The sequence below is a fragment of the Epinephelus fuscoguttatus genome, linkage group LG1 (assembly GCF_011397635.1).
Source record: "Epinephelus fuscoguttatus linkage group LG1, E.fuscoguttatus.final_Chr_v1".
NCBI classification, from domain to species: domain Eukaryota; kingdom Metazoa; phylum Chordata; class Actinopteri; order Perciformes; family Serranidae; genus Epinephelus; species Epinephelus fuscoguttatus.
The window spans coordinates 38,084,422-38,100,463 of NC_064752.1; the positions used below are offsets into that span (position 1 = coordinate 38,084,422).

Below are 16,042 nucleotides of genomic sequence, written 5' to 3' on the forward strand. Positions count from 1 at the left end.
CATGAACGGAAAACTCCCGGTTTTGTCACATAAAATCAGGTCTGTTACAGTCAGAGAAAACAACGTGCAGGAAAACATCTTCATCCGCTTAATCCTATTCAGCACAAAAGGCCACAACACTCATCACCGTGACATTATGACTCCTAGTTCATATGTTCACTTCGAAACCCCACAAACTTATGACTGTGACTTGCATACTTGATAATTACATGTAGTTTTGGACGCAGTCGTCAATGGTCCTGACACGACACCTCATCTTTTACGCTGACTTGTCCTCCCTTCCTTCCTCCTGTTCACCTTCCTGCCAGCTGCAATATCATTTTTCAGAAAGCTTTTCTGAGTCACTTCATATCCTGTTTCCTCTGTTACCACATTTAGGATTCACTGAGTAAAAGCAGCAGGAGAAGATATACGGAAACATACAGACAAGTTTTACAGCTTTGCATTAACTTTGGTGTCGAAGCCAAAACAACAAAAGTCCAGGAGAGGACACATGATTCTGTTACCAACATGTACAACAACTTCATTTCAGCAAAATAATCAAGTATAATGAAAAATGTTTTATCTTGCATCAAACTGAGATTTAGAGTTTTCCTCAGTAAATAACGGCATCCTGATTTTGACGGCTCTTGAATTTTAAAACAGCATTCCACTGAGCAGAGCCTAAGTGCACGTGCTTACCCAGGCAAGCTACTACTACTGCTAGATATTTTGATACAGTTTTGCTGTTGCTATCCTATTACTTCAATTCATCAAGAACTATTTTTTCTTTTTTTGGATTCTTCAGACACTGCAGAGGCATGTGGGAGAAACAAACTTTTCTTCATGAGTTCAACATAATATGAGATAAGTAACTGATATGGATACAGTTATTTGAGGGATGAAGTATTACTTTAAGTGACACTTTCTAGAGTTCACAGTGAGCAAAAAACAAACACTGAAGACGAAAAATTAGGAAACAATCTTAAGCAGCTCCTACAGTTTTCTTGTTGATATGCCAAAGGGGAATTTAAATGCTGACCATATCATAAGAACACTACAAGTTAATACGGAGCTTGATCAGTGAATGATTCATGCTGCAAGAGGTTCTAGGTGTAGAAGACTTCTCTTTTAGAAAGAAAAACAAGTCTATGTGTGCATACCATAGACTGTTTGATAAAGATGGACGACATGATAGTGTCTGTAAAGTGAAGACAAAACAACCCAACCAAAATGCATGGAAATTACCCTTTGTTAAATATAAAAACTGTGGTTGAAACTGAAATATTTAATCACAATGAGTGGGAAAATGTACACACTGTTGAGTAACACATCGCATGTGATATTATTTTTAGCAAATGTCTTTGAATATAAAAATAGAATTAACTACTATTCATTTCCTCTAAAAAGTTGGGTACTGAGACTTTTTTTTTTTTAGCACTAACCAGACTCAGCAGAAGTAAGTCAGTGTAAAATTAGAGCTCTTTATTTGTCATCCTTAACGATAATGTACATATTACGCAAAACACAGTATCTGCAGTATCGTCCAAACGGTAGTGATGAATTGCCCTACCATCTGCAGGGTGCTGCAGTGTTGTGGTTTAAACACAGCCGTACCTTAGCTAGGTTCTTCATAGCAACTTTGAAACAGTGGAAGGCAGCTCCACAAACTGAACGGCAGACAAAGGGTCACAGTGCACCTCTGATATGCAGACTCGAACCAAGCATTGATGAGCTAAGCCACTGAAAGGTGCTCCTGGTCATCATCATTTAAAGGTCCAGTGTGTAGGATGTAGAGGAATAGACTGGCAGAAAAGGAACATGAAAAACAAGTATGTTTTCTTGGTTTATAATGACCGGTAATAAGGAATAATTTTCGTTTCCAGAATGAACCGTTTACATCGACATAGCAACCCCTCTACGATGAGAGCATTGGAAAAATACTGCTTTTTTTTTAACGTGAAACTGCTTTATTCAGTGTTTTTAACGGTTTAAATCACTTGGTCTGTCTGTTCTGGAGAGGAAAAGACCTCTGCAGATAATTCGGCTCCCTTTAACACCTCTTGAACATCTGGGTCAGAAATAAGGTGAAACACATTAGCAGGGCCTGAGTGAGCTGCTCATTTCCAACGTGCTGAGCAGTGTCTGAGAGATACTGATTTGTAAAGTAAAAGTGCTGTATTCAGTGTTTTTACCGGTTAATCACCTAGTCTGTTTATTTTGTAAAGGAACAGACCTCTGTGGATAATTTGACACTAAAGGAATTCTAGCAGGGAGAGGTTTAAGGTGGTTGCAAGCCGCACTCCTCACCACTAGATGCCACTAAATCCCTCTAAATCTTTCCCACTGGACCTTGAAGCTGCTCAAACTTTTCCAATAAAAGTTCAACATTTTCAAACTTTCAAAGATTATTAATGAGCAATGTCAGAGCTGCAGGTAAACAAATGCCCCCTATGTTTTAACACTTAAAAGTTAATTAAAGTCTCAGTCAACTGCATTTGTTCTCTCTAAAGTAAAGTGAACACTCAATGCAACTGTAGTAAACCCTTCATGTACAGTAAAGACAATCTACTGAAAACTCCTCTACATTAAATTAGGTTTAAGAATATTATTTTAAATTAGGGTTTTACATTATGATGCATGTTAATCACACAATTAATTCAACCCTTTTACTGTGCGTATATGTGCGTGTCAGTACTTATTACAAAAATAAATCTTTTCTACAAACCAGACTCAAAATGAACAGAATCACATGTTCACTTAAGACCAAAGTGTAAGTGTTTTGGTCATTTCCAGTCTTTAGTTTTGTTCTGAGTATGCTGTGCTGAAAATCCTTCAAATCTCACAGGCAACATATTGGCATAAATACTTCAAAGCTGTGCGTCAAAGAATCCTGGTGTATTTTCTATGAAACAGTTTTTTTTTCCAGTCTTAGTGACAGATTAAAAACAATAGCAACTCTCTGATGACTCTTTCAAGCATAAAACCTTTTGGATTTTGAATGTGGATCAAACCACTGAGTCTATTCCTCGCTCTCATCCTCTCTGATCTTCACCTTCACTCTGTGCCAGGCGTTACTCAGCACGCCCCTCAGGTTCCAGATGGGAGGAACTGTGTCCGGCTGCATGTTGTAACTGTTGTCAACCGCCTTGCAAACTATCTCCAGCTCCTGAACCTCTGGAGGAAGAGGAGCCGTTACTTCCCACAGCTTCCAGGCCCAGGCTCGTCCCAGTGGGGGCGAGGGTTCGGGTGGTTTTTCCTTGTCGCTGGTCCTCAGCTGGGCCACCTGCCAGGTCTTCCCTCCATCCAGAGAAACATCTACACGCACCACCTCTCTGCCCCCGCCACTCCAGGCGTAACCTTTCACCGTCACCTCTTCCATACTGCGATCGACCACAGCACCTTCTGCCGGTGTGGTGATGGCTGACTGAATGGGCAGCTCTTGGATGGCGGGAGCAGACTTGAAGTCCACCGTGTCCCAGTCTGTCGCTGGGGAGAAGCCCTTGTAGTCGTTCTGCTGCCAGTGGCTGCTGCTTTCCTCTGCACTCACTACGATCTTCCCCAGCCATTTAACATTTCGTGCGCCCACTATGCCTGGCACCACAACACGGACGGGGTAGCCATGGTCGGCAGGGAGATCCTCGCCATTCATTTCATAAGCCAGCAGCACATCACCTTCCTCGCTAACTGCCTTGTTTAGAGGGATGGAAGCACCGTAGGTAGTCCCAGTCACGTCTTTGTCCAGCCCTTCAAACTGAACATGGCGAGCCTGCTTGGCAACATCTGGCCCATAACCAGCGGCTAGCAGCACATCCCTGAGCCTTGCACCGCTCCACGTAGCGTTACTGATTGCAGCAATGCCCCAGTTCAGTCCTTTCACCTGCTTGACCTTATTCATCTCAGAGCGGCGGTTGCCGGCACACTGCAGCGTGGCAGTGACTGTGTGTTTGGGGAATCGAGTCTTTAACTCCTCTAAGGAGAGCGTCAGCGCTCCTCCAGGCAGTCCCTCCACATGCAGCTGATACGTAGCCGGGTCCACCTGAGGAACTGGCAGGTGGTTTCTTTTGAAGAAGATAGCAGACGGGGTGATGTAGCTGTCAGTGAGGATTTCAGGAGGTGGCTCAGCATTAAAGGGCTTGAGGTTGTTGATACGCAGGACCGGGTGACGCTCGGGGTCAGAGGAGTAGGGGTCAGATGACTCAACAGTCTGCTGCTTCTTCTGGTCTTCTGCACTCAGCTCACCAACCTTGTATTTAACACAAGCACATGTTTTATTAGACAACACGGGACTCAATGCTACAAGCTATCACATATTTTCAGCTTAACTTCTCTGTTAATCTCAAACAGCCTAACATGCAAATCAAAGGCAAAAAAGACTTAGAACCTAACTCAACAGGAGAAACATCAGCAAAGTGTTTTTCTCACTGACCACTTGAGGGAGTGCCAGTATTTAGCCTACAGCTGCTCCTTAGTGTACAGTATGCACCAGACCTTTTCACATGTGTCTTCAGAGATGAAGTGCAAGACAGACATAATAAATGACAAGTTCATTTAAGGAGAAACTGAACTGACATTCTGACATTATTCAGTTTCTCAAAGATAGAGCAACATTTTTAATGGATTTCTACACTGAATAGATAGACTTAAGGGGATGTTGTTGTAAAGTGTATTGTGACTGAACTGCACTGAAAGCACTTGTGTTAAAGCGCTGCAGCAAATATGGTAGATCAAACTTGAGCCAGAAACTCTGTCTATAAACTGTGATGGATGTTAACAAACGACTGACTGGGCAATCATTTTACAATTCAGCTTTTTTTCTATTGCAATTAAGTTAAGAGGTTTTCAGATCTATTATTTCTGTTCTATTTTCCAGCCAGAGGTATAACTCAAAGCTTCAGAGCTTTGCAGGGTGGAGCTGCACATTGAAATGTTACAGTGATAAAATTCAAGTTGAAGTAGGGGGTGGTTGACACTTAAAGTGTAACTTTGGTATTTTTAAACCTGGAACCTATCTTCCCATGTTTTATGTTTAAGTGACTAACAGGCTCAACAGTATCTGAAACTGGTCCAGTAATGAGCGAGAAGGCTGCAGCTGGCAGCCACATTACTGGCTGCAATGTAACCACTCTGGGCACGAGCACCCTCGTCCAAAGTTTTTGCCACTGACAGGCTCAGATTGTTACTCTAAGCGTCAGACAACATTATGGAGAAGATCCCTACAGAGACCTTTTTGCTACAGTGTAACTAAACCCCAAGACCAATTATTTTCAGCTCACCTAATGTACATGGGTATTTAGTAATGTCACTGATAGGTTCCAGTCCAAATCTTGACATCATAGTGCAAAGTATTTGAAATTACATTCTGTTTTAAATATGCATAGCGACTGCCACCTACTGGTTGAAACCCGGCTCCTGCATTTGAATTTTCCTATTGGCTGACTTGGTGACAGCTTTTCATTGCATTCAGCTGCTCCTCCTACCCACTCCACGTCCACGGCTATTGAAAAGAGGCTGGGACAGACTCTCTGACCCCATGCGAGATATGGGGTATGATACATGCGCAGTGTACCTGAAGCTGCGATGTTGGAGGATTACAGGAGACGGCGCTAGAAATAAAGTGATGGAGTCGGTTCAGGTGTTCTTTTAGTGCACTATTTTTATGGTGCCACAACCTCTGTTCTTTTCAACCTCTGTGTCCTTGCCACCAGGCAGCAGGAAGGAGTGAGTAAGCACGTCTCAGCTCCCCCTCCCAGCCCTGCCCATGATGACACTTACTTGAACTTTTTTCCACACAGAAGCATATTTTTGAATTTCCTGGGTACTGGCAGCTGACCAAAAAATCTTGGGTTCAGTTACTCTTTACAGAGTAAGACCTTTTTCTTTTTAACCAGAAATAGCCCCGAAATCACAATCACCAAACCATTTGTTGTGCTAACCTCAACATTTGTCTGTAATAAATAAACTGAAGCTTCTGTGCTTTGATCACCTGGTGTGAAACATGAGCCTCATCCATTTATAATGTCCGTCTAAGATCATTTTGGTGAAAGTAACATGAAAGTGGTGTAATATTGTAAGGTAACTTATTACTTTCAAATGAAGGTAACTAGTAATATGTACTAAAACGTATGTAATTCACCCAACACTGGCCCCGAGCTTTTACGCTGCAGCCAGTATTGTGGCTGCTGGCTGCAGCACTCTCGCTCAGTACTGGACCAATTCAAAAAACTGTTGCACCCCATTAGTCACTTAGACACACAAGTGTGGGGAAATAGAGTCCAGGTTGAAAAATACTGACTTTATCCTTAAAGGTCTGGAGTATATTTTAGCTACAACTGTCTTCACATAGGCCGACTTATTTGCTACAATGTTTGCTGCTGAAGGCCAAGTCTTGTCTCTGCTTTGTGTTAAACGCCCTACTCGATGAAACTTGTTCCACCTGGAAAAAAATCTGCTGAAACCACTTTTCCCCTGAGGTACTCTATTGTTATTATTCCACCTATAGTTCACTGATTTCACAGTAAATAATCTGTCTTCTACTTAAAGTAACTAGGCATTTTATTTATTTATTTAATCTTACTCTGATTTTAGAGTGTTTGTTAACTATGAATCAGCCCACCTTATACTCTGAGAGCATTTCCAGCACATGTTCCTGGTTGTGTACAGCATACAGCGCCCAGAAGGGTTCAAGGGCTCCACCTGCTGCCAGCAAGATTTTATCCCCACCAGGATGCACGGCCACAAAGTCAGTGATGTCATAGACGCTGCCTTTGTAAGTGACCCACACGCCATCTTCCAGGGAGCGGTGACTGGTGACCTCTTCCTGGCTGAAGATTGGAAAAGCTGAGGTCTTCTCTATGGTCTGCGCTCTACTGGTGTCTTCCTGCTCAGCCTGCACCGGAGACAAGAGAGGACACATCAGCTCTGTGTTCCATCAACAAAGACATTTAGAAGATGGAGGACCGGGAAACCAGGAATCCAGTCTGGAGGACAATTATTTACCTTGAAAATAGTATGTTCCAAAAATACATTTAAAGAATACATTTTGCATTTTACATTTTTTGTACAGCTGTGAGTGACAAGTCACTTGTGTTCTTCTGTGATCACTTTGTAACTGTAAGCATTTGTCATTATCAGGCCTCAGGTTTTAGTGGTACAGTGGCTGTAAAAGCAGTGGCAGTGTGTATTCTCTTGTTTGCACATGCTGACAGCACTGGGCTTGGAGTGTTGACCCTGACATGGAAATGCTTTAAATATCTTTCATGGTTCTCCCCTTTTTTTGAACAGCCTCTGGATAGGACACACAGCATGAAAGAGAACAGTATAATAAACTCACTGTTGAGCAGCTACAACGGAGCAGAATTTAAATTAAAATTAAGATAAATGTGGATTAATTCAGAAGGTATATAAAGGCAACTGTTACTATAGAGGTGTTTATTTAAAGTAAGCTCATTGATAGCCTTCATACTGCCTACATTTTTAATGAAGTCCTGTTATACAACACATTCCCTGATGCTTTTAGGTAGAAAAATATAACACAAAAAACCTTCTCCATTTAAAATAAAAGTCCCAGCCTTTCCGCCCACACTGCCATACCAAACTGCTGCGTCAGGCCTTAGTCTTAATTGTGCAAACAACACATGTTGGTCAACCATGTGGCTTTTGTTTGTCAAGAAGCAGCAGCAGCAACAAGTTCCTGAGCTGTTTAAATTCTTTGAATTTCCCATTACTTGTGGCGCACTGAGACAGATCACAGTAAAACAGTAATAAGACTTATACAGCTCCTGACTAAAGCATATACATGATTTATGATTGAAATGTACAGCTAGTATTACCACTACTGATTCTGTACTACAACTGCTTATAAACGCAGCTACAAAGTCTTGAAACAGAAATTTTGCAGCATCACTGTGTTAATTATCAACTCAACTTATATAGGAGAGCTGCACTGCTGCTGGGAGTGGTTAATGTTTTCTCACTGTACATGTGAGAGCAGGATGGATCTGGAACATTAACTCATTCCTGTCACTGTTTGAGTAGATGAAAAACATTTTTAAATTAAAGTCCACAGTGAAAGTTATGTATTTAAGTTTATAATACACAACAAAAATGAAAAAAAAAAAGAAGAAAAAAAAAAGGAAATTTCTGCATCTGAAGTCTGCAGTTTGGTGGAGTAGATGTCATCATCTCCTCCAGTCTGAACCCTTTTCTTTGCTCTGAGGAGATGAAGAAATCTGCTACTGAGCCCAACATGTGTAAGCGTGTTTAATCACGTAAAATGTGGGGGTAAAAATGACAAATTAGCTTACATAGTGAATCAACAGATTAGACAGGTTACTGCCCTCACTGTGCACAGAGTAACACCATAAAGTGTGACTGAAAAGTTTATTTCATGTCATTGAACTGTTTAAATTTACCAAATAGTGCTTTTACAATACACTGCACATTTACACTGTGCTGCATTTTGAGAAACAGACCTTTCACACAAATCATCTGGTGAAGAAGTTCAGCCACCTGTCGAGCAGACTGCAACTCTAATCTAAATTAATCTATTGATTATCGTTTTCTTACTTGTTTAGTCTAGAAGATGTAAAACACAAAGTCAAATGCTTATCACAACTTGTCACAATCAAAGTCACGTCCTCATAGTATTGCTTAGTAGGACAACAGTTAAAAAACATGTTTAATAGGGATAATTCAACCTTGGCTCCACAAAAGCAAATTAAACATTGACTGTCTTTACAGATCTTATCTCATCCTCACCTTGTGATGATGAAGGCCATAAGCCACGACGGCCCCAGTACCAGCCAGCAGTCCTGCCAGAGCATGTCTCCAGCTGGGGCGGTGGACACGCTGGTACGATCTTTGGTCCTCACTGCTGCTGCTGCTCCAAAGACGAGCTGCACACGGTACCACAGCAGGTGCCACTTGATGCCTATGAAACGAAAAAAAAAATGTATGCAGATCAAGCTGAGCTCATCAGGTTTTGAGTAAACTACAACTCTGGTGTACGCACAAAATGTAAAATAAAAGGCTAAAAAGGGAATGAAAACCACTTGTGCTGTGCACGAAAATGAAAAACAAAAATTTGGAATATTAAACCAATTTGCTTTGAGTTGTGTGTTTTAGTATCCCTCATTAAACTGAGACCTTTGACTGGGCGGAGCTCAGATCAGACCAAACTGCTCCGTCAGTGCGGGCCAGGTAAATGCCCAGTATAACACCTTTTTGTTACAGTGCTGTACCTGTGAGTGTTGAGAGGGCAAAATCGAGTCAGGCTGTGGCAGCGTCTGAGAAGCAGCATTGCACTGATGTTCTGGGAAGAAATTGAGACGAGAAAAAAAGTTACTTCCACAGTCAATCAAACACAGAGTATCATGCAAAGAATTTCGGTGAACTAGTTACTCAGAAAACAGTGAAATACAACAATGTGGGGTTCAATTTTTAAAGGCAACACACACCAGCAGCACAGAACACCCTTCAGAACACCACTGATGTCTATGAAAGCTCTCATACTGGCAGCTCCTTGGCTGCAGGATATATATTTCCCAGCACTGTCATGCATCAACTTTTTATTTTATAATCTCCACAGATTGGCACATGCCAGCTACCACACCTTGAGTATTATTATCTGTCTGTGACAGCTTCGGTGTGTACTATGGCCGTCAATTAACCCGTGTCAAAGATGTGACAATCCTAAGTGCGGCATATTTGTGTTGTGCTTTTATGAGGCCATTATTGTAGCGCATCTATTTGCAACTTTGTGTGGAAAGTTGTGTAACTGTATCTCAAACTCTGTGTGCCTAATCAGATTTATAGATGTGTAATAATCTCTAAATGCGTACTGAAATTTGTGAACTTGTACAGGAATCTGCAAATGTGCATTCAGAATTAGTGTGGGCATAATTGAATTTGTAAGTGTGACTTCATTCTGTGCTCAGAGTGCTTATTACTCTACTATATATTTACATAGCAAACAATGGTTTGCTGCTTTACTAATGCTCCGAAAGCTGCATACAGAGCCTTTAAACTCAGGTTGGATCGCAGACTAATCATAGGGAGCTATTTAATCTTTTAGCTGCTGCAACCTGAGGATGGTCGGCCTTTTATCTCATATTAAAGGGGAAATACACCCATTTTCAAAATTCATACATGTTATTCCTCTGGTCTAAGACAGTCCAATAATATTACAAAACATGGATAACTCACTCCCAAATCCAAAAACTAGAGAGCTGAAACTCAAACTTGTGATGTCATAGGCTATAAAGTCTGGAGCTGCTCCACAGATAATGAATGGTAAAAGATGTTACAGATGACACTGAGAGCACCCAGGGGAAGGTTCTGAGTATATGGGTTTGTTTTCTGTCTCACAACTGACCACTACAACAGAATAAAACTCATTTGGGTATAAAAAAGAAAACAAACATTCTGTTGATCTTCAAAATCAGACTCTGATCCATTGTCTATGGAGCAGCTCCAGACTTGATACCCTATGACATCACAAGTTTAAGACTTACTTCTTTGGTTTCTGGCTTTGACAGAGAGTAAATGGTAAACTGCATATATAGCACTTTTCTAGTCTTTTGACAGCTCAAAGAACTTTTACACTACGTGTCACATTCACCCATTCACACGCTGGTGGCCAAGGCTACCGTACATGGTGCCACCTGCTACTCAGAAACCATTCACATGCACTCACACACCGATTGAACATTGGGAGCTATTTGAGGTTCAGCATCAGGGAAACTTCAACATACGGACTGAGGAGCCTTGAAGCGTCGATCTTCCGATTAGTGGACAACCTGCTCTATCTCTGAGCCACGGCTGTCCAAGAGTAACTCATGCTCACAAATATCAATTGAACTTTCCTTGACCATGGAAATAACATTTTGGAATTCTTAAATTAGGGGGTATTCCCCTTTAAGTGACAGAGCAGATTTGTGGTACAAACAGCAATCGTTTTATGCAGAGGATAGTCTGCTCCTGTTGCTGCCCCCCTGAAACTGTACAACCTCCAGATGATAGACATGCTCCGGGATCTTCCTCCATTTTATACTGACATCAACTCAGGACAATGACTGATATTAAACCAGTGGAGCTGGTAGAAATTTCACTTTCAGCCATGCTTGTTGAGCTGTGCATAACGGCAGGATGTCATTATGTCAACAAGTTGGAATATTGCCGTTATCATGTTTTTTTTTCATTACATCACACTCCTACTTAAGTAAATATCACTTAGTGTAAATATCACTTAGTGTACCAGTCAAACATCTTGTGGCCCCTGAGATTTATCTTTAAACCCCTCGGGGGTACATACCTCTACTGTATGTTGGGAATGTGCTGGTGTAGAGCAGACAAACCCAACCTCCACAGCAAAAACATCTACCAGCATTTGATAGCAGCTAATGTTTGTTTTCGCATTCAGATTACTGCACATAACTGTTACAGCTTTCAGCAGCTTCATATGCTTATGACAGTGGGCCTTTCCAATGTGTTAAATGCATACAGTAAATCTGCTTGCAAAGACCTGAAACAGTCTACTGAACACAGGCTCTGTCACTTCAGTGTTCGGACACAGTGAGTGTAGCATAGCTGGATAGCTGGTAAAAACAAACATGCTGTTGTATGCCGGATGATTTCCCTGAGGCTAAATACAGTCTGATAGTTTTTTTTTAGCATAGAACACCAAACCTGCTCACCAAACCTGCTCTTTCTTTACAGTCAACATGTGTTCCTATTAAAATGACCGGAGTCTGTAAACCCTTTACCTCCTACTGAACTGACCAACCAGCAGTTACTTCAACATACAAACGGAGCCAACCAGCTGAGGGGGAGTGAACAGAGTAGGAGAGGAGGGCTGAGCTTCAGTTCACTTTTTTTTCTAACCACAAAATGTTAGTAGATGTGTAACTCCACGTAGATGTGTAAACACAAACAGTTTGTCCAGCAGGACCATGTCTCCTTCTGTTGACCTTATCTTGACACTCTGAAAATAAAGGAAGAAAGTAATGACTCCAGTCTGAATCATGGACTGTGACCAAATGCCTCTATACTTTGTAAAACATCATTGGGTTGGGCTGTTTGAAAGTAAAAGTGTATGACTGACTAACTGGAGCTATGATGACAGATCACTGGAGCATCTGACCAAAAATAGAAGCACACACTTTCCTTGGAAAAGAAATTAGTGAATAATTTAAAAAAAATTAGGGTTGGAAATTCACTTTTTTGTCCACCTGCCACTGTGACCGCTGGATTCCAAAATCTACCAGCCACTCAGCAGATTACCATTGTTTTATGGCTGGTGAGTCAAGCAAATCTAGCAGCCACTATCATATATTACCAGCATTTGGCTGTTGGTTGGTGCTTATGCTCAACCCTTTTGGTGAAACACAAAAGCATTAGGTCACACAAGAAATGACAGATAGCATGTGGTGGAGCTCTGCTTTATCAATCAATTACACTTGTCTTATCACTGTCTACGGTGGTCATTAAGATTACAGGGGGTTATCTCTTCTTGGCTTTGCAAACTACTACTGAAGCTCCAAGAATTTAGAGCATGAAAGGGTCACCTCCTAGTTTTCATAGGGTTTAACTACATTTTCAGTCAGAGAAACAGCTGATGCTGCTCGATGTGCCTTACAAAACAATGCAGCTATAACCGACATGTTACTAAAGAAGTCACAGTGAAATAAAGTTACATTTGAGGCTTCAAAATGTGTAAATACCAGATAGAGTGAATGATAACTGTAATCAATGTTACACGTGAACAGATTATTGACTGCGAAAAAAATGCATTTTTGTAATATACATTCATAGGCTATGACTAGTTTTAATTCTATAGATAACAGGGTTTATTTTGGAATATGCAGTCCACCTGATCCAGTGCCGGCAACCTTTTCCTATCAAAGGAGCCAATTTTGACCAAAACTACTAAAAATAATCTGTGAGGAGCCACAAAACATATTTGAGCCTTATAGTGAAGGTAACATAGCCCATCAAGTCTAAATTAGATAATGGGCTACTAGTCTAAATGAGCATTCATTAATATATTTTATCATAAGGTGACTGTGCAGGACACTATTAATAATTATTTGGTGCTTTATCTTTGCAGAGCTAGCAGTGAAAGCAAACTCTGCAAAATCTGTCCATGCACAACTAAATTCTCATTTTTATTTTACTTTACTTTTTTGATTTGGCAGCCATAGCTAACCAGCTAGGGAGACTCAAGACTAGCCACAGCTATCGAGAGTCTACAAAATTTCAGGGAATGGGTGCCAAGCAGTAGATGCATTATGCACATTTTAGTTGTTGAATTGTTTAAACATTTTTTACTCTACATCATAGACATTTAATAGGGGGTGTATGGGCTTTACATTTTTATAATTGGAGAGTGTAAGAATTTATTTAAGCCCACAACACTGACAAATGAAAATCAAAATGTAAAAAAAGTTAGTGATTTCCACTTCCACTTTTTTTTTTTTTTTGGTCAAAGCCACAGGGAGCCACTGGTCTGGGCCCTAAGAGCCACATCTGGCTCCAGAGCCACAGGTTGCCTACCCCTGCCCTTATCTGACTCATGCTGTAACATTTACCCTAATTTTGTTTAATTAATTCAATTAGGAATTTTATAAATATGAGGTGTACAGTCTGTGGTTTCTGGTGCACATGTAGTTACAACCATAAAAATGAAATCACAATTTCTATAGTTACAACACTCGTCTGTAATGTACTCAATGTGAAGTTAAAAACTTTTCTACACATTTCCAGGCACTGAAAATTTACAGACTCTCCCTAAACTGCAACTTCATTGCCACCTCATATTTTCCCTGACATGCATGTTGAATGTATTTGAGACAAATTAAGAGTCGAAAAGCAATTAACATCTTGTCTTTATCACAGCTTTAATGTCAGAAATGTCGCCTTTAATATTATATTGTAATGTTTTGGGAAATACTATGGTAAAATCTGCCACATATTTAATGTAACGTTGCAGGATTTAAATTTTCTACTTGGCGCTGTGCTCTAAGGGTAGGAGCCCTGTAGGTTCATAATTAATTGTCACTGACACACTCCATGATAGCTAAGCTCACAGTGAGGGCAGCGCCGGATAAACACATTCAAACTGACGACCTTACATAACGAATAACGAAAGTTAAAAGGTAAAGTTAGCTAGCACCGTTTAAACCTGACACTGTATCATCCCCACCATCCTCATCATCCTCATGGCTAACTTAGCTAACAGTCAGCGAGCTGGTAGCCAGCATGTCCGACTATGCCCACTCATTCAGGTACATTCATACACACATGAAAGCGTTAATGTTAGCGTCTTAATGTTCATGTTAACAAAACCAAACTACTCACTTCTGCTGTGTCAGTCGGCTGCTTGTCTTCAGATACTCCGCACCGGTAACTCTATGCGTTGCACAGGCAGCCCCGAAACGTTGCACAAACACCAACCGAGTGGCGTTCAAGACCACTAGACATGTGGCAACCCAGAGACTGTCAGCAGAACAGGAGAGGCAAGTTTATCACCCGCCCAAAAAAAAATTTAGGTCAGACGAGTTTTACATTTTATAATGAGCTGTGCTTCAGTGTTATCTTAGAGAAGAATCATCTATCGACCAACACTGGTTACTGGGATTATATCTAATTTCTAATATTACTATTTATGGCTGCATTACATTAAAAGACCCTGAGTGTCTTTACATGAGAATTAGAGCCAGCTGCAGCTAAAGCAAGGACAACAAAGCCAAGCAAGGTAAATATAAACATTTGACCGGTATGTACACATACAAAAATGTAGGAAAAAAAGTAATAACAGTATCTATATACATAAAAAACAACACAAAAGGCCACAATAGCCGTGAAGTTCACATGTGCCAATTGTCATGTGGTAATCTAATTTAATCCGTTTGGGAATTTTAACTGATCAATAAATGTAGCCTACCACAGTGGATTTTTGCCCCAGGATTGAGGATTAATACTAACACGCTCCAACTTTGATTTTTCTAACCTCTCTGAGGGGACCCTGAATGCGCCTGAGTTTACATGGTAAACATGCAGAGGACGGTGCACTGGAGGTTTGAAGACAGCACAACATGGTCAACACATGATGAAGAAATATTGGCAGAGGGCAGAATGAATCAGAAGATGTTTATGTGGAGTTAATCACAGCGGGCAAAACAGCTTTATCAGTCTTAAAGCGGGCGGACATGCTGTATATATATACAGGAATAAGTCATGTTGTAATGTTAACTCTATTAGAATTAGCTATTATTAAAATTGAACCATAAGTGATATCTCATTTATCTAGAAACCAAGATATTTATTTGCTCAGATGAGAGCTGGTATTCTTCCTCTGGCCCCAGCAGTATTTGGAAATAATGTGTGACTTGTGTGATTTGCTTGTGGGGGAAAGTGAGTCCGATTTTCTTTCACACTATACAAACTATGAGGGCTTAAGAGAGTTAATGTCCCATGAAATAGCTCAACTAAACCGTGACATATCCTGGTGCTCAGATGACCAAAAGCTAATGGTGTTGCAAAACCCTGGAAAAGAAGGCTTCATAGATGATTTAATTAGATCTCATTCTGATTTTTCAGTGCAAGACATTAAATGTCTCTGTAAGTGATCGATGCACACTGTTTTACTCAGTGATGCTCTGATTATGAGGGATGCTTGTTACTTTGCTCTATTTTTCTTTTTGGTTTTAATGTTGTCTGCTAGACTCTGGTCTTGGTTTGTTTGATTTTATGGTGTCTTGTAAGCCCGTGTGGGCTGATAAATGATAAAAAGATTCATTCATCCATTCATTGTGTGTATAACATACAGGGGCTCAGGAGCAACATCTGAACTGGGGAGCGTAGTGTAGAGAGCATACACCTGAGGGCCTGTATGACTAATCAGATAACAACCTGATGGCATCAGACAGACCATCAAATTACTAAATACACAAATGCAAGAACAGCAGCCATGATCTGTCTGTTTGCAGGGGGGGATGTAGATGTTTTCCACCGGTATGCCCTCAGAAAGACAAGAAAATTAAGAATTGAAAAAAAATAATAA

At 40.7% G+C, this 16,042-nt stretch overlaps 1 protein-coding gene across 1 annotated transcript; it reads right to left on the reverse strand.

Annotated features, from left to right (window-relative positions):
- Positions 1–1,443: 1,443 nt before the first annotated feature.
- Positions 1,444–14,453, reverse strand: suox (sulfite oxidase). The gene is made up of 5 exons (XM_049584335.1): positions 14,338–14,453; positions 9,222–9,292; positions 8,740–8,911; positions 6,596–6,868; positions 1,444–4,225 (listed from the first exon to the last, which is right to left on the reverse strand). The coding sequence occupies exons 2-5, from the start codon at positions 9,278–9,280 to the stop codon at positions 3,002–3,004; spliced, it is 1,728 nt and encodes a 575-aa protein (XP_049440292.1). The 5' UTR covers positions 9,281–9,292; positions 14,338–14,453; the 3' UTR covers positions 1,444–3,001.
- Positions 14,454–16,042: the final 1,589 nt, after the last annotated feature.